We start from the raw sequence: 18646 nt of genomic DNA, 5'->3' as shown, positions 1-18646 counted from the left end.
GACTTCCGGAACATATCTGGCACAAGTAAACGGATTGTCATGTCCAAAGAGGTCATTAACACTTAATTGTATATGGTTGTATATATTGTTAGTGTTTTATGTAAAAAAAATATCGAATAGCACAAGTAAAAAAATTAAATTGTTTGAAAGTTCGTCTTTCGACAGACTCTGACCCCAACGGAATCCGGAATAACTCCGGAACCATTAGGTGAACCTGTTCCGTTTTGCAGCCCTTACAAATTTAGACAAATCTGAATCGCATGCCATTGGTTTCATGAAAATCGGTTGGAAAATGACATTTAACAGCTGATTGAAGATTTGAAAATCCTCAAAAACAGACGTTGGGTACGCATAGGTTAACAAGTTTTTGATAACTCTGTCGGTGTGAATCGATATTGAATTAGACAACGTACAAGTGTAAAAAGACAGACACGTTATTTGTTTGCCTTTGTCCGAGAAATTAACAAAAGATATTCGCCATCGGCTTAGCCTGTCAAGAATACGTAATCTCCCCTATATTTTAAAAACATAAAAAATTTTTGATTTCGATGATAATTCCGGATTTAGGTCCAAATTTGTTGGGGTTCCTAGGGTATTTCAAAATCAAAATTTATGGGGAAAATACTAGAAACTTTATCAGCAAATTTTAAAAATCCATGGAGCATTGATTTATTTGATAGAATATATCTCCTATTTCAGTTTAAAAAGTATTGTGGTCATTTCGGGAACATGGTCACCAGATATCAATTTCTGTAGGGACCCTAAGAATACACGTCCACGCACACGTGCACTGATACCTTCCAACGGATCAAAATTTGTGGTTTTTCGTTTAAAAGTCATCAAATATCGTGTCATGAATTACAAAGTGATTCTGACCATTTTCGGACACTCGGTGAAATGTTCCGACGCTTAAAATTCACGATTTTTCACATAGAAGTGAATTGACATCATCTCATCTACCTTGCTCTTCTTTCTGGTGCTGCGTCCTAACCAGATCAAAGCCTTTTTCACAGCTTACTATTTCACGAGCACCTTCACATTATTAAACTGGAACATTCTTTGAAAATTGATTTTTTTTGCATTTGTGTGTAGCAATCTCCAAACTGAAACCGGTGATACTTTCTATCAAATAGATCAAGTTATAATGATTGTTAATTTCATAATATTTTTGCATTTACCTAACATTTTAATTTAGGAAACCCTAGGTACCCCAACAAATTGTATCTTAAACTGTCACAGAATTCTATTTTTTTTTTAACATGCATCAAAAATTTGACTAATTTATTTTTTTTTTCTGAAAATCCCATCAAAATCGATCGAGTGAAGATACAGAATTTTGAAACTTCGATGTCGGCACCCAGCATTTTGAAAGTTGAATTATTATATGTAATTAAAAACATGTAGAGACGATTTATGGTATTGAAATACAACGTTAATGTTCGAAAAATCAATGGGGGCGTAGCTCAAAATTTCATATACCATTTTTTAGCGAATCGAACTGGAGGTTTTAATAGTTATATTACCAACCTGGCGATTGAAGTGTTGATGGCTATTTTTTCTTGATAACAACAGCAAATAAAGCACCGTGTAAACTGTGACCGCGATGAACCATTATTCGTCACTCCGCCCACTAATTGAATTTAATTAATTTCTTTCTTTCCGTTTTTTTTGCCGCCCCCCCTCCGGTCCGGTGTCCGCCGGGTGAATTCCGACCTCGCAGGGTTAACCGATGATACCGATGAGAGTTCCAGCTCGGTCGCCACTTTAGAACAAGAACAACTACCGATCTGCCGAGCGGAACTCGTTGATGAACTGTAGCACTGTGTAGAGGTGAACAAAAAATTGAATCGCAGATCTTTCCAATTCAACCTAGCTCAGTGTAGGTCGTAAGTGTTTTTTGCTGTAATTTTAATTCAAAGAATAGCGCAAAGTTTGTTTTTAGAAATTTGTTACGAAGATTTTCATATGAAAGTTTTTTTTACGTAATGATCAACACAAAGTGAGACAGAGAAGCTATAAAGAAGATGAATAAAATTCATCGATTAGGCATTAAGTGAAAAGTTTTACTAAGTAGGATATACTTGCAAAGTGGCGAAGATTAAGAATCAGAAGAAGAGAAAAGTTGTACCAAGCAAAATAAAGTGAATCTCCATAGAAGGTGTGCCGATCTTTGCGAAAGAAAAATGTCCGACCGTCAACTTTCGGCGTCCTATTTGGAGGAGAAGAAACCGTTGACGAGGATTTTCATGCGCCCGGGAGTGATTGAGGAGGAACCGGATTCGCTGGACAGCGTGATCGGGAATCTGCCCCTGACGGTGGTTCCCAGTTTGGCACGAATTTCCACCCAAGGAAGCTGCTTCAGTCGGCAGGAAAGTGTACGGTAAGTAGCCCGATAGGGCGAGCATGCTATTGGTGCATGGCTTGCTGCGGTGATTGCTGATGATCGAATACAATACAAACAAACAAGTAGCCCAGTAGGTACTGGATTTGTCCGCCCTATGCCGATCTTGTTGGGATTGAGAGCGGTGATTGTGATTAGGGGATGTGATTGCAACAACAGTACAAGACACGCGGTGTCACATGAGCATGAGTAAGATCGCTATTTTTTTATGAAAATTTTTAACAGAAGTCATGCAAAATTGGTTTGGACTGGTCGTATTTGGTTGATCTTGTGAAGATGGTGCACTTTAACGCATTAATCTTCATTTTAAGGTAGATTATGTGAGAAAAATACAAATGAGAATGTCTCAAACCGTAATTTTGAAATTTGAGAGATCATTATGCAACTCGTAGCTGTACTAATGAACTTAATCATGGAGGCAACATTTTCTTATTTTTTTACCGATACAGTGAATCTACCATATACGTAACTTCTGTTTACGGAAATTCCAATCACGTAATTTCATTTTATTGATATAATGAACAGATACAATTTATATGCATCTGAGGATACGAGGCAATTATTAAACAAATACTTATGAAACTAAAACAGATGATTCTACTTCTTAGCATTAACGTCCTCACTGGGACAGAGCCTGCTTCTCAGCTTAGTGTTCTTATGAGCACTTCCACAGTTAATAACTGAGAGCTTTCTTTACCTTAGTTTCCATTTTCGCATTCGTTTATCGTGTGGCAGGTACGGTTATACTCTATGCCCAGGGAAGTCAAGGAAATTTCCATTACGAAAAGATCCTGGACCGACCGGGAATCGAACCCAGACACCTTCAGCATGGCTTTGCTTTGTAGCCGCGGGCTCTAACCAAGGAAGACCCCCAAGAGAGATTATCAAAGGTTATATGAGGGGTCATCCATAAATGACGTAGCATTTTAGGGGGGAGGGGGGCTTCACGAATTTGTGACGATGTGTGACGAGGGGGAGGGAGGGGTCCCGACTCGTGGACGTAGCATTTTAAATAATTTCGGTAAAAAAGTAGCGCTGAAAAAAAATTAAGAACAGTTTTTTTATCAAACTTTTTAAACTGAGCTATTCAAATTAAGGTATAAAATGACGATTCAGCTTCAAATCCTTGATCCCTTAATCATTTAATTCCTGACAGCTAAACAGATTTTATGAAGCTTTAAATAGTTATGTGAATTTTATATTATATTCGTGTCCAAACTATTTAATTTATGAATATATAAACTAAAAGCTCATAAGGTTAAGTAAAAATCAATGCTTTATCGACTTCGAAAGTATTATTTTTACATTTGTTAACAAGACATACAATCAACCGTTGTAGTTTGATTAATATTTTCTGTTAGAGATTTATTTCCTCAAATATATTATTTTATAATATGCTCATTTAGACAATTATTAACGTTATTTTAGTAAAACAAGATATTTATTCAGTGAGTTCAATGTTGCATGAGATCTCCACATAGTCTTGATGGAACAGCCCTGAAAGTACTGAAATTTGTAACATTCCAAATATTACAATTTTTATTGTTTCTCTATCTGACCACTATTTGCTGAATGGATTTGAACTAATAGAATAATGACGGAAAACCATTCTAATTTAAGGTATTTTGTTGACCATATTCACTGAAACCTGTTTCTTAACCCTAAATAATGAAAAAAAAACTCACTTATTGCTGTTCGTTTCATCACTCTGAACAAGAATTTCATCTTTTTTTCTACATATTTTGCTGTAAACTTCTTTTAGGTTTTAACAATAGCAAAAGTACTACATTTTAAATTTAACCTAAATATAACAGAATAAATATAAACTGGGAACCAATATTATGTTACTTCAACAGAAAATTAGTTAGTTTAAATTGTTTCCCAAATGTTTTTTGAGCGCTACATTATATCAAACAGATTATTCTGACGTTTTGAGTCAGTAATTAACTATCAATTAATATAAAACTTTGTTTTTAATTTCTGGATTTAAATGTTTCGGTTTAGCTCAATTGTTAAGGAAAACAAATGAAAAATTTAAGGGGGGGGAGGGCTGCTTGATATGCTACGTATTTTCCAAGGGGGGGTATCAGCATTTGTGACTACATGCTACGAAGGGGGAGGGGGTATAAAAAATCAGTGAAAAAATGCTACGTCATTTATGGACGGTCCCTGATATGTTTTCTTGAATTTTCAAACTCTCTCGAGTACCGTTTTGTCTCAAATTCCGAACAGACTCATATTCCGAACACTTGGTTTTTGTATGGCGATTTAGTTGAAATGTTTCGTTGAAATATGTCACTAAATTACAAGGAAATGGTAGTCAATTGCAATTAAATTCTAACGTCTCCAATATAATTTATAACGCGGGAATAGTGATGATTCTCTAGTTTGAGACCAGTAGAACAAGCTCAGATAAATTTGTTTGCGTAATTATTTATCTGAATACGATTTATATTTTGAATCAAAATGTTGTTCTATATTTTTACGAAAAACAATACTGAACAACTTGTTTTTTAATTATGAATCGTGGTTTACGGCCAACCAGCCGAGCGGAAGTTTAACAACTACCGAAAAGCTAAACATTACATATAATTTGCAATGGGATTAGATGGACAAATTGATGTGAATATTTGCGAAAAAGTTACACGTCTTCTCAGTGAGAATCGAACTCACGACTCCCCGATCTCTAGTTGGGGCGCGTTACCACTACGCCATGAGAGGACTCATGAACGCAGAAGTTAACCTGAATTCGATTTCAGCTTAAAAAAGAAAGGATCACGTGATTATTGAGCTGAAATCTAATTCAGGTTAACTTCTGCGTTCATGAGTCCTCTCATGGCGTAGTGGTAACGCGCCCCAACTAGAGATCGGGGAGTCGTGAGTTCGATTCTCACTGAGAAGACGTGTAACTTTTTCGCAAATATTCACATCAATTTGTCCATCTAATCCAATTGCAAATTATATGTAATGTTTAGCTCTTCGGTAGTTGTTAATACTAAACAAGTTTGAATATACAATTTTATCAGCAAATCCAACAGCTAACAGTTAGACATTGTGAAGAAATTAAAATTTTCACAAATATCAGCAAATGTGTGCCTATCAGATTCATTTGATGTCACTGTTGGCCTTAAGTGTTTGGAATATGAGTCAAAACGGTATTTATATTCAGATCATCGCGAGCCTTACCTCTGCTGTTCATACTCAAGCGAAATCAAACAATTTTGATGATCATTTTGTGTTGTGTTTTACGCTCATCTGTACTCATTTGAATCAAGGATTTCAGATCGGTTCAATTTGTTGGCTAAGTAACAGATCGTTTTAATGACTTGTTAAATTTTAGATCGGAAAAAGTCTGGCAATTTGAGCCTAACTAGTTTTTGATACGGAATATACAGATTTCATACAGTTCCTCCAAGATATCCCTAAGAAAGGCTCTACCATAATTCCTTCCAGAAATAACTTGCAAATTTCTCCAGACATTAAACATATTTTCTCCAGCGAAAATGTCTAGGGATTCCTCAAGAGATTTTTCCAGGATTTGTTTGTTGTATCTCCTCCTGATTATTTGCATTCTTCAAGCAGTGTTTCGAGTAACTCAATGTATTCTATCAAATTGAGTTATGTAAAGACATAATACATGGATTCATGAGTTTTATACTAACATTTGTTGCAGAGATGCGTTCAAATATCTCCTCTTGAATTCCTACAAGAATTACACTTGGATACACTCGGTATTCCTCTAAGTATTGATTCAGGGATACTGTCATTTTATTTTTAGAAAAGCATTCATGTGTTTTCAAGGATTTTTTAACATTTTATCTTTTTTTTTGCCTTAAGGTGTGCCTACGATAATTTCTAAACATCACTCCTTGTATTTTTTTGGGACTCTTCTCACAAATTTTGCCTAAATTTTATCTAAGATTTTTGCATTGATATTTTTTGTGAGGAATTTATCAGGAGATGCTCATAAAAAAATTATACAATATTTTTATAACAGTTCTGTTGGAGATATCTTTGAGAAAAGATTTTAAAAATTCTTTTAGTGTTTCGTACATATGTTTTTCATGCAAGGTAAAAACAAATAACAACCGACGTAATTTTTAATCATTTATCAAGAATGGGACATAATTGATTTTGATTGCATCCATTTTACAACAATTTTCCGCTAGCTCTCACTCGCTAGACCAGCGTTCAAATCCCGGTCAGACTTTTAAATCTGGCGAATTCCATCCAGCGTAAGTCGAAGAAAATAAAAATGGTGCTCGATAAGCTTTGATTTGGTTTTAATTTGGCACATGTTTTGGCATGGTAGAATAAGTGTTTCCATAAACAATCAATCATTTTGACCCAAGAATAACTTTTTAAAAATGGCCTATAAAATTTTGCATGCAATTTATTTGAAAACTTCTAATTCCGAAACTGTTTATTTTGAAGGGAAAAATGTTCTGTGAAGAAGTTGTGAACCGTTTGAACTACAAGTGAAGAATATGCACTGAAAAAAATATTTTCAATTTCAATGAGAAATTCAAATTTCGTTGAATTTTAAAATAAACGAAAACAATTATTTTTTTTTATTTTCACTGTATAATATTTATAAAAAGCAGATGATTGGGACAAAGATTCAAGATGGATAAATTTTTAATAAAAATGTTTTTCTAAGAACAACTCTTGGTCGGTTTTCAATTTTCAGATGATACATTAAGCATCTTTAAATAATTTTAAACCATAACTATTACTACTTTAAAAATAGCCATTTTCTTATATCGAAGTAAATGCAAAAATATGTATTACACAATAAAATAGGCAATTTTCAATAGATTTTATATTATATTCACCATTCTCCATCAAGAACAACACGCTTTCAAGAGTGTAGGCCATATTTATCTCCTCTTACTTATTTTTGTCCCAAACATTTGTTTCCTACAAAGATTGGGAAAAAAATTCTTCATAGAACATTTTTCTCTAAAATTTAGGTACAATCTCGAAGTTAGAATTTTTCAAATAAATTGTAAGGCTATTTTCAAAAGTAATTTGTGAGTCAAAATGATCTACCTTTCTGTGGAAAACACTTATTCTACCATACTGAAAATATGTGCAAAATTTACTGCAAATGGAAGATGGTCGAGTTCTGTGACTGTCAAACCGATTCTATCGATTGATAAACATCTATTTTCAGCAGTAACTGGATGGTTTCATACGTTCAAATGATGTAATTGCACATTGGTTTGCCAAGTTGACAAAAAAATGTTAAAATCTGACCAGGATTTGAACCCTGATCTAACGAGTAAGAGCTGCGTCCGATTCCTATCGGTCATCTTAACACGCTGAAGGTTTAGAACGAAAATGGTTGTAAAATGGATGTTATCAAAATCGATTACGTTCGATTCTTGATACTTAGTCAAAATTACGTCGGCTGTCATTTATTTTTATTGCTGTGTTAGAGTTCCTCCAGAATTTTATATAGAGAATTCTACAGAAATATTACCAAGAATGATTCGGAAATTTATCCAGGTGGTAATTTGGGAATTTGTTTAAGGAATAATTCAGGTTTTTTTTTTCTTGGGAATTCATACAAAGATTTCTATATTTTTTTTTCTAATTTCCCTATTATACTAATAAATATCCCTAATAACTTGTGGAATCCATAAAGCAAAATGTTGGAAAATTTTCTTTGAATTCTGCAGATCATTTTTCATTGCGGTTGCATCTTAAGAGGAATTCCTGTTCAAATATATAGGTAATTGATTAAACTGTTTCCTGAGTAACAGAAATATGTAATTTCATGACAAATCCAAGCGATACGTTTTAAATGCAATGTCTGTATCAAATCAAATTAAATCACTAGGAGGCACTTCTAGTTGATTTCTTAAATTATTTTTCCGAAGGATCTCTTAAAATTTCCGAATTCTCTATGAGAATTTTCAGGGAACTTTCTTAAGAAGTCCTTAAGAGCCCCAAAAATTACCTGGTGAAATTTCAGCAGGTAGCATCATAGGATGTTTTTATGTAAACCAGCAGCAATAATCAAAAAATTATACAGGGGTGTTCTTGAACAAATTCCAATTATCGGTGATATTCCGCAAACTTCTTCGAAGAAACTCAAGAGACATTGCTAGCGAATTTCCTAGAACAATATCCAAAAACAAATTAATTTAAAGACTTATTGGAGCAATTTCTTGGGAAATCCCTGCCTTAGGCTATTTTCCATAATTACTAGTGAAATTTCTAATCAAAGTTTTAAGAAGTTCCTGGAATAATTCCTCCATGAAACCTTGGATAATCATAGCAGTTTATGTTGGAATTTATCAAAATGATCATAAAAAACTGGGTTTGTTGAAATAATATTTCTGTAAATAACACTCAATGAGTTCATAGATGAGTTTTCTGAGGTATTCCTGAATGAATCATAGGTTGTATTTTATCAAAGATTTCCAAAAAATAACAGGAAAAGGAATTTTGAAGGCATTTTTGAAAGAGTCTAAGGAGTGATTCATGAATTCCAAGACGAGAAATAAAAGGAAATATTCCTTAAGTAATTCTCATATATATGTAAATTCAAAATTGGAATATCGGGTGTAACTCCTGACTGAGTTGGATGAAGTTGCAGAAAAAATATGGAGAAGAATTACAAAAGGCGCAAATTCAAAAACAAAATGCAGATGAATCCCAGAAGGTGCCATTTTAGACAAAGAAGGTTCATTCTCAGAAACTTCTCACTATGCTTTTTTGCTAGACATGGAGCAGTTCCTTGTGTTTTGAAGAAATATCTGGAAGGATTCCAAAAGTGCATTCAAAAAAAAAAAAAACCATTGGGATTTTGGTGATAACTTGTTGGAGAAATTCATTGTACTCCGAAGGGACGATTTATGCAAATGCATAAACGCTGGTGTCATGATTGAAGATTCGGAAGAAATCCATGTAGAGAAATCTGTAGTGACTGCATCCTAAAAATTACCTAACAATAGCTGGATTAATTTATCCTCTGGCAATTATGTGCGACCAAAACCGTTAGATTTCTAGAAAGCACGTCTTATTGCGCTAAAATTTTCCAACAGACTGAAATCCCCATGTTGCGATGGTTCAACCACAAGCAGTGCACCGTATATCAGAGCAGATCAAAACACATTAAGTTTCGAAAATCAGCAAATATTAATTCATAAAATTATCACTATTTCAACAGTATTCTTACTTACATTTATCAGTGCTTCTATACTCCCCTTTAATTGGTTTCAAACCATTAACGGAATATAGTTGTTGTTAAAGGAGATAGAGTGAATTCAGAAGCAGTTTAATTTAACCCCTCTACCGGCAGCTTCATATTTTTACCCCAAAAAATATTCAAACAGCGATAACTTTTTTGTATTTCGATTTTTTTGCACCATTCTCTCACAAGCCCTCAAAAAACTCTTCTATTTTTAGAGTCTGCGTCAATATTGATCATTGGTCATTTGGTGTTGAAGATATTCAAATGTTCCTTGGGGGACCGACATTCCCCATACAAAAAAAATGTTTGGGCGCCATTTTGCTTTAGTGAATTTATCCAAAAACTAAAATGTGGGTTATGCCATACTAGGTTATAATGAGCTTCTCTGAAAAAATCATACAAATCGGTTGAATTGTCTTCAAGAAATCTGAAAATTATAAAACGCTGTTTTTTGAAGTTTTAAGAATCTTTATACAGTCATCCCTCCATGAGTCGATGTTCCATTACTCGATATCGACTCATGGAACCATACTATGAACATAAAATCATGGTTACTATGATGGTCCCTTCAAACAGCTATCCAAAGAATAGCTGTTCCATGACTCGATATTTACATGAGTCGATGGTTCCTTCAATATCGACTCATGGAGGTTTTACTGTACTGCAAGATTGGTACCAGACACATAAATTCTCATTACACGAAAACTGTTGCACCAATTTGCTTCATTTTTTCACAAAAATCTCACATTGCAGTAATGTTTCGAACAGCAAATGACCCAACATGATAAAAAAAAAATCTGTAGCTTGTGATATTCACGTAGGTTATAGAAAAAAGTCGGTCCCTCAAGAAATTTCGAAATATCCCCGGATCTAGATGACTTATGATCAATATCGACACATACACTTAAAATAAAAGAGTTTTTAAGGGCTTGTGGAAAAATGGTGCAAAAACGTCGAAAAACGGAAAAGTTATCGCTGTTTGAATATATGTGGGGTAAAAAAATGAAGTAGCCGGTAGAGGGGTTAAATTAAACTGCTTTTGAATTCACTCCATCTCTTTTAACAACTTCTTTACATTCCGTCATTCTGCCGGCCAAACGGTTCCGGGTCATTCGGCCGAATGCCGTTTGGCCGAACGCCGTTTGGCCGAAATAGTCATTTGGCCGAATGCCGTTTGGCCGAAATTGAAAACAATAGTGAACTACAGTCAGCATGTATTTCTAATGAATTTCGAAGAACTGATACAGATTTTTTTTAGATAAAGGATAAATCATCGTTGATATTAAAATAATTAGCTCTTTAGCGGAACGATTACTGCTGCAAGAAAAACATCCTAAATGTATGCAATTATTCACTTCTCTGCTAGATGTAATAGCTGCCAGCTGAGGTTTCCGCATCGCGTTTGTAGTCAGCTTTTGACAGTAACTAAAACAATTTATGACTTATTCGCACTTCTGCTGGATCGGGTTGCTTCGTTCCATCGAATCATACTAAATAAAAAATCATAGTTTTAGCAACCACAAATTTCGGCTTCTTTTTTCGCAACAAAGAAAGAGTGAGCTTCTTTTACGTAAGTGTTCACCGAGTCGCCATACGCAAGCAATAGTGCAGAGTTAGGTTTACACGTATTATTCCATCCTATCTCCCGTATTTCCTTTTTAAAAATAAACAATGATGGTTCACGTGCCCTCTAATTGAAGGAAATTGCTTTAGCAGTCAACCACAATGCAGCTTTCAACTTCTTTAAGGATGGATGGATTCTAAATTGGAGAATATCCTCTATATCATTTGCGTTAGCTTTCATTTTTTGCCTAATTATATTCTTACACCAATCCCAGATCATTTTGGCTTTGGGGCATTGTTGTATACGATGTCCATTAGTATCTGACTAACTGCACTTTTCACAGACTGTAGCATTTATATGAACACTCAAAGCCGAGCCCCATAATAAGTTCATGCTTAGTTTCTCTCCCTCTCTCTATTTCTTGTCATGCCCAAATATTCGTCTCCCCGAATCGCATTAGGACGATCTCTCCGGGATCAGCCGACAAAACCAAGGCTGGTTCATTGTAATCTGTAGCCAGGACTGTGGAGGACCGGCGCTAACACGGGGCTGTCATTTCCATAGAAGAACTGTCAAAGAGCTTACCGGTCAGCTGATTTGAAACGTCTTGTGAACAAGGGTGGAGCGCGGCTGTCAACTGCGAATAAAATTGAAAAGCCGCCAACCTAAGTCCAGAACCAGTTTTAAGGCTTAACGCAGAAAAGTGAAAATAATTATTCGCAAAATTACAGATTGTTAATACGCTTGAAAGATATTGTTTGCATGCAGTTATTTACTACGTGCTTCTGCAGTGCGCTGTTGGTAATTTAATCAGCAAATTTTGCTAAATAGGGTCCTAAAGCCCTGTCCCAATTTTAGTGCCAAACGCTTAAGTTTAGGCCAAAAACACATGATTACTCAATTTTCTAATGTTTTCCGTTGGTTTAAGTCCAAAAAACTTTTTTTTAGATTTTGTCACACCCTTTGGCTTAAACTCAAATTTTGGCTGTATTTTGTTTTCCGTGTCCCTTCCGAAATGTCAGATAGGAACAACCCCAGTGTTAAAGCTATAACCCCTGTGGTAATTTTGTCGACTAAGCGAACATCAAACATGATCAAAAGTGTCAAGGTTCATATATGGACCAAACACTAAAGTTCAAACATGACATAGCCGTTATTTGAGCGGGAAAAATTGCTAAAGTAGTTGCAGTAACATGCTCTTTCGTGTAATGAAATAAAAACAAGATTTCATTTAAAATGTTAGGACCCAATTCCCAAACTAGATGTTCTCGAGAAAATTGATTACGCGTTAGCCATTGTTTGGTCGTAATTTTGTATGGCTGTTTACATTTTAGAACCAGTGACACGTTGGGGTAGCAGTAAAGAGCCACTGGTACCTCCCTTGCTTGTGAATAGGCCTATGCCTGCCCGTGCCCGTGAGAGAGAGAGAGAGTCAGACTGCACCGACACATGGCGCACAGTGAAAGTCAAAAGAATTTATGGCCCGTACAGAGCCTCATACATTTTACGCGGGAAATAGCTTTTCATGGCATGTTTCGACTTAACTCAAGACACGTAAAACATTCACTAGTCATGCTTCTTTTTTTATTATGTTTTTTATGGAACTTATATCTACTACAGAATTCAAAATTATTTTATCCAATACTATGATGTATTCTTCGGAGTAATGTAGACCATTTCAGAGGTAATTTCTCTGAGTAAATGATAGAACTACCTTTGATTATGTTCCAAAAAACCGTTGGGAACGATTCTACCCCATTACCCCGAATCCCATTACCCCGAATCCCATTACCCCGAATCCCATTACCCCGAATCCCATTACTCCGAATGTCATTAACCCGAACGCCATTACCCTGAATTCCAAAACCCCGAACGACCCATCACCCCGAATGACATTACCCCGAATTCCAATATCATGGGGAAATGTCATCAATATCATCATGTCAATATAAGTGTTAATTCGGGGAAATAGCATTCGGGGTGATAAAGTTCGGGGTAATGGAATTCGGGGTGATGGCATTGGGGAAATGGCATTCGGGGTAATAGGGTAGAATCGTTGGAAACAACTGATTTATTCAAGAAAGGATTGGGGTTTATATAGTCCAAAAATCTGCACAAAATAGAAGTCTGTATTGGTAAATGGAATGGAAAAGCTATTCGTAAGTAAAGAGCTCGTCCGGCTTCGATGCACATGATAGTAACGATCATGTGCATTGTGATCTGCATACACTACCCGTCATATATACGGACTCACTAAAATAAGTATTGCAACACTCAGCTGAATATTGAATCACCCCCAAAAAGTTTAGCATCACCTCAATACAGGTAAATTCACATTGCTGTATCTCGAGATTCTTACGACTTGCAAAGAAGCGATCTTCAGCAAAGTTCTTCAGGGGATCAAGGACATCCGGAAAGCGAACAGTTTAGTTCGCGATTTTGCCGCTAGGTGGCGGTAGTGAGCATGTAAAATTGAGCATTTTAAACTAGTTCTAGCTTGTGATCCATGCTATTCAGAAAGCCTTTGGTATTTGGAAGTTGAAGTGATTAGGGACGGAATCATATTAAATTAAAGTGATTCAGGTCTGATCAATTCTATATTCAAGTGTCCCGAATAAAAAATACAATACAAACACAATATAACGTATTGTAACAGTACCATTCAATATATTGGAAATACAATACAGTATATGTAAAATGACAATACAATTACAGTACAATATATTGTTTTGAACAGTTCACTGTATGGTATATGAGATTTTTGCAATATAATGTATGGGTGGTTAAGTATCGTAACAATACAAATATAGATATTTTCTCATACAAACATTTTGAAAATACAATACGATATAATGTTCATGTATTGTCTTGATTAGCAATTCGTGTATTGTTGTACAATACAAAAACAATTCAACGAACTGTATCATGGTTGCATTCGTCGTTACAGCTAATGTCAAGTGACTTCTAAAAAACTACTTATTTTAACTTTTTGAATATTTTTCACCCAACATTTCTTGCTTTCTGAACTTGTTTTGTTTATTTCTTTCAGCAAAGCTACATAGAAAAAAGCAACAGTTGTTTTACGCGAAAATAGGAATTTGACCAAAATTGTAAGGTATAAAACCAATTGAAAACAATACAATGTTCTGTTACAATATATTATATTGTTTTTGAATTGTATATCCAAACAAGAATAATATTGCTTCGACATTCAATTACAATACGCTGTATTGTATCCAATACGTTATATTGTACATTAATGGTTTATTCCATTCACTGAATGATACGTTTTTATCCGGGGTATCAGATCTGATTCATATTCTAGTAATTCTGGTATGACTTACTCCATGTACGAGTGATTTAGTCAGGTCTCATATTCATCATATTCAAATTATTTAAGTCAGAATCTCTTCATATACAAGTGGTTCAAGTTTGATTGACTTCATATCCAAGTGGTTGATGTCAAATTCTCTCTCTATATATATGTCCTTCGAGTTTGATTCACTCTATATTCTATATACAGGGTGTCCGCAAATTATCCGAACAGCAAAATATTGGAAAGATGATCTCGCATTGAAAACAATGAAAAATTAATGTCCATGTGCTTTTTATAATACATTTTATGTGTTAACACAAAATATAACTTTAAAAAATTTCAAAATTATTGCTTGTTACTGAGATTGACGAATTAAAATTTTTCAATGACGTTTTTTCTGAGGGCCGCAAGTCATACTGGAGATGTGTTATCCCTAAAATCGAAAAGAGATGAATCCAAATGTCCTATCATTATTTGTTGAAACCACAGCTAAGTGGCTTCATGTTAGACTGGAAATAGAAAATTATATGGTTCAAATCCAGTGAGTTCTATGGAAATTTCTCTTCCGTCATAAAGCTTGAAAAACAGCTCTCTTTAAGACACTTCAATACATTTGGCTTGGTTTTGCAAATATATGAGATCGGGAATGTGTCAAACTTACTTCTTAAGAATATAATAAACCAATGTTTAGAACCATGCTAGAAAATTGATTTTATTATGCTTGATTGTATAGAGCTATGTCTTAAAAGTTTGTACGGATAATTTGCGGACACCCTGTAGGATTGACTTGAATATGGAGCCAAAAAAAACATGTCAAATTCACTCCATGTTCAAGTGACTCAGGATAGATTCGTTTTATACTCAAAAGATTGAAGTTTCGTTCGGTCCTTACCCGCAAGTGTTTTACATCAGATTCACTTTATAATTTAGTGATTCAGAATTGATTCACTTCATATTCAAGTGATTCAGTTCACTCCATATCCAAGTGATTCTTACCTGATTCACTCATATACGACTGTTTCAGGTTTGATTCACTTAATGTTCAAATGATTTCAAGTGATTCATGCTTGATTCACTTCATTTTCAAATGGTTCAAGTTTGATTCACTTTATGTACAAGAGTTCCAGGTCTGATTTATTTCATATTAAAGAGATTTAGGATTATTATTTGATTGAACTGGAAGACTCGAACTTTCTTTCTCTTGTGGATTAAAAGATAGAACTAGTTTGAAATACTCAATTTTGCATGCTCACTAACGCCCCTAGCGGCAAAATCACGAACTAAACTATTTGTCTTCCGGATGTCCTTGATCTTCTGAACAACTTTGCCGAAGACCCGAACTTTCTATCTCTTGTGAATCACAAGCTAGAACTAGTTCAAAATGCTTAATTTTACATGTTCACTACCGCCACCTAGCGGCAAAATCGCGAACTAAACTATTTGCCTTTCGGATGTCCTTGATCCCCTGAACAACTTTGCTGAAGATCGCTTCTTTGCAAGTCGTAAGGATCTCGAGATACAGCAATGTGAATTTACCTGTTTTGAGGCTTTTCAGGGTGATTCAATATTCAGCTGAGTGTAGCAATACTTATTTTAGTGAGTCCGTATTTATGACGGGTAGTGTATACCTGAGAGAGACTCGCGAAGAGGAAAAATATCAACGTCATATGCAGCCCAGTTTCCCCTCTCACGAAACGTCAAATGCAGCCCACCGTTTTTATGGCTGAAAAAGTGAAAAGTATTGTGTTCAAAGTAAATTGTTATTGAAAATCTCAGTCAGCGGAGCAGTTTTTTCCAAAGTTGATGATAAATCTAAGCAAAGGATTAATTATTTCTAATGTCTGCTACGTTTGCTGGCATGAAATTTTACTCAAACGGCTATTTATGATTCGATGTGATGCAAACTCAATCTTTTTTTGCTGAGAGGTTCATGTGAGGATTTGAACGGCTTGCGCATAATTGGTATAAACACAAAGTGGAATAAGAAAAAACTCAGCAATCATAGAAAAAGAAGACCGTCTTTGCGAGTCTCGTCTCAGGTGTATACCATGCTTGTACCATTGTAAATGGATTTATTAGAGCAAATCAGGACAGGACGATTTCTGGATGAACTAATTTTAAGATTTTGGAAAGAAATCTGATTTAAAGTTGTATTCCAAGAGTTATCAACAAAGTTTGCTATGACATAATTTTATGTAAACATCTGGGAGATGCGAACTGGAAATCAACAAGCAGCCAGGCTGCTGTCAAAGTTAAATTTTCGTAAAAATGATCTGAGTGTGCCTAGAAATGTACGGTCATGATTTCGACACGCTAAAAAATGTTATATAATTCATATAACACAAAGACCTCTTAAGAAAAGTAGTTCTTGGGCTAAATTATGCATGAGTATTTTTACTACTATTCTAAAATACGTTTCTAACTAACATACGGCTAGCAAATTTCTTTTTTAGCATGTTTATTGGGTTAATTGCCTACACCGAAATGAAATGAAAAAGTATTTTAAGGGTGCACTTTTACTGTGGTTTCATGCGAGACAACCAAACAAACAACGGGTAGCACTCGTGGAAAAGTTTGTGTTCAATTTGAACAACCTAAATGTTCAAGTCCGCACCCCCTAGGTAAAATGATAACGGAAAACAATCATTGAATAATTGAACCTTTGTACCAAACCAGTTGATCTTAAGGTGAAGATGAATCGTAGCCAAACCTCAAATTTTCAAGAGCACAAATCTGGAGAACCAAACAACGGTTTGAGGTGGAAACTCGATCGATTAGTTACCGCTATCTAAAACCGATGTTTGGTTCTTCAGATTTGTGCTCTTGAAAATTGGAGGTTTGGCTTCGATTCATCTTCACCTTAATAAGTTGTTTCAATCGGCCAAGGGAAGGGGGCTGGTTACCCGTAGTTACCCATAGGAAAGAAACATTTGAAGGGAAGAAGCTGAAATTGCCTGCGACAACATTGGCATAGGAATTTCCTTGGGCAGTTCCAGTCGAATTGAAAAGATTCAAACGTTTATTCTTCGGAAGAAAGTTAGCTTGAGAATGAGCATGATTTCAATTTACCTGATGGGCATGATTAATAAGGAATCGTTCGATAACTGAAAAATGAGATTGAATTGTTGCAGATTCTGCTTTGAGAATTTCCGGCTATGAAAAACGTTGCCGTTCATCTGCCTGGTACGAGCCACAACAATTCGTTTGCGCGAAGAGCAATCCCAAAAGTTAGACTTATGATTGGCCCCACAATTTGCACATATAAACATTTTGCATACAAAGGTATCGACCGTGATAATTATATTTTGAATTTGTTTATCGGCATATCGGTCTATTCGATCTAGTTAGCCACAAGGAAGGACGTTTCAAGTAATACTGTTTCATATGGTATGCCCTCTTCAACATCTAATCCAATTTCTCTCGCCGTTCCCTTACGGTACCTATCCATCTAGTATTCATTGCTTTTTTCTCCATGCTCCCTCTTACTTCTAGCAAAATTCAAAATATAAGCATTTTGGTATATTTCTTCACATGACAGACGTTCATAGCGTAGGAAGAACCTCCGCAAATCATGCATTTAACATCCATGCGGCAACGTTTTGTACCATGACCTCACTTTTGGCACCGACGGCACTGAGTGGGGTGCTGAAAATGTTCTCCAGGTTTATGGAATTGTTCCCATATCACACGGACATCGAACATACGTCTTGCTTTTTCTGAAGATATTTTTATTATTTAAATCACTTAGATTGAAGTGAACTTTATAATACTCTTGAGAAAGCTCTTTCCGACGAATGCCAGATTGGGTTCTCCTTTTCATAATGATTACTTGGACTGAGGAAAATCCAAGTAAATCATGTATTCCATTTTTGTCTCTTCAGGTAAATTATTGTCACTTGAGATACCTTTCAAGACGACCTTGAACAAACGTTCAGTTTTATCGTCATTAGTAAAAAGTGGGCTTCTTCTTTTCAAGATATTTTTGAAAAGAAGGTCAGTTGTTTAACTATTACCAGGAAAACGCGACAGTCTCTTTTCGTTGCGATCTGTAAGGAAACCTTGATTCCACTAATGGTGTTCAAGATCTCCTGCCAAAATCCTCCAAATTCGGAACAATTGACCACGATAGGCGGCACTCTTTGTTTCCTCACTAGAATCAAA

General features: G+C 35.3%; 2 protein-coding genes across 9 annotated transcripts in view; both read left to right on the top strand.

The window, feature by feature from the left end:
- The window catches only part of LOC5571231 (G protein-activated inward rectifier potassium channel 3), a 377954-nt gene extending 375800 nt beyond the window's left edge, over positions 1-2154 (top strand). For 7 of the 8 annotated variants that reach the window (XR_002501609.1, XR_002501614.1, XR_002501612.1 and 4 more), the window contains one exon: positions 1721-2064. Coding sequence is in view for 1 of the 8 variants with exons in the window: in XM_021851311.1 (XP_021707003.1) it covers positions 1721-1818 (98 nt within the window). In the remaining 7 variants the exon portion in view is untranslated. Of the gene's footprint in view, positions 1-1720 lie in introns of all 8 variants that reach the window. The other variant, XM_021851311.1, reaches the window with a different exon arrangement.
- Positions 2155-2159: 5 nt separating this feature from the next.
- Positions 2160-18646, top strand: part of LOC5571227 (G protein-activated inward rectifier potassium channel 3) — an 80132-nt gene continuing 63645 nt past the window's right edge. The window contains exon 1 of the mRNA XM_021851313.1: positions 2160-2380. Within this exon, the coding sequence (XP_021707005.1) occupies positions 2184-2380 (197 nt within the window). The 5' untranslated portion in view covers positions 2160-2183. The remainder of the gene's footprint in view (positions 2381-18646) is intronic.

This window comes from Aedes aegypti, chromosome 3 (genome assembly GCF_002204515.2).
Source record: "Aedes aegypti strain LVP_AGWG chromosome 3, AaegL5.0 Primary Assembly, whole genome shotgun sequence".
NCBI classification, from domain to species: Eukaryota; Metazoa; Arthropoda; class Insecta; order Diptera; family Culicidae; genus Aedes; species Aedes aegypti.
The sequence above is the reverse complement of the archived record's forward strand: the minus strand, read 5'-3'. Positions and strand labels throughout refer to the sequence as shown.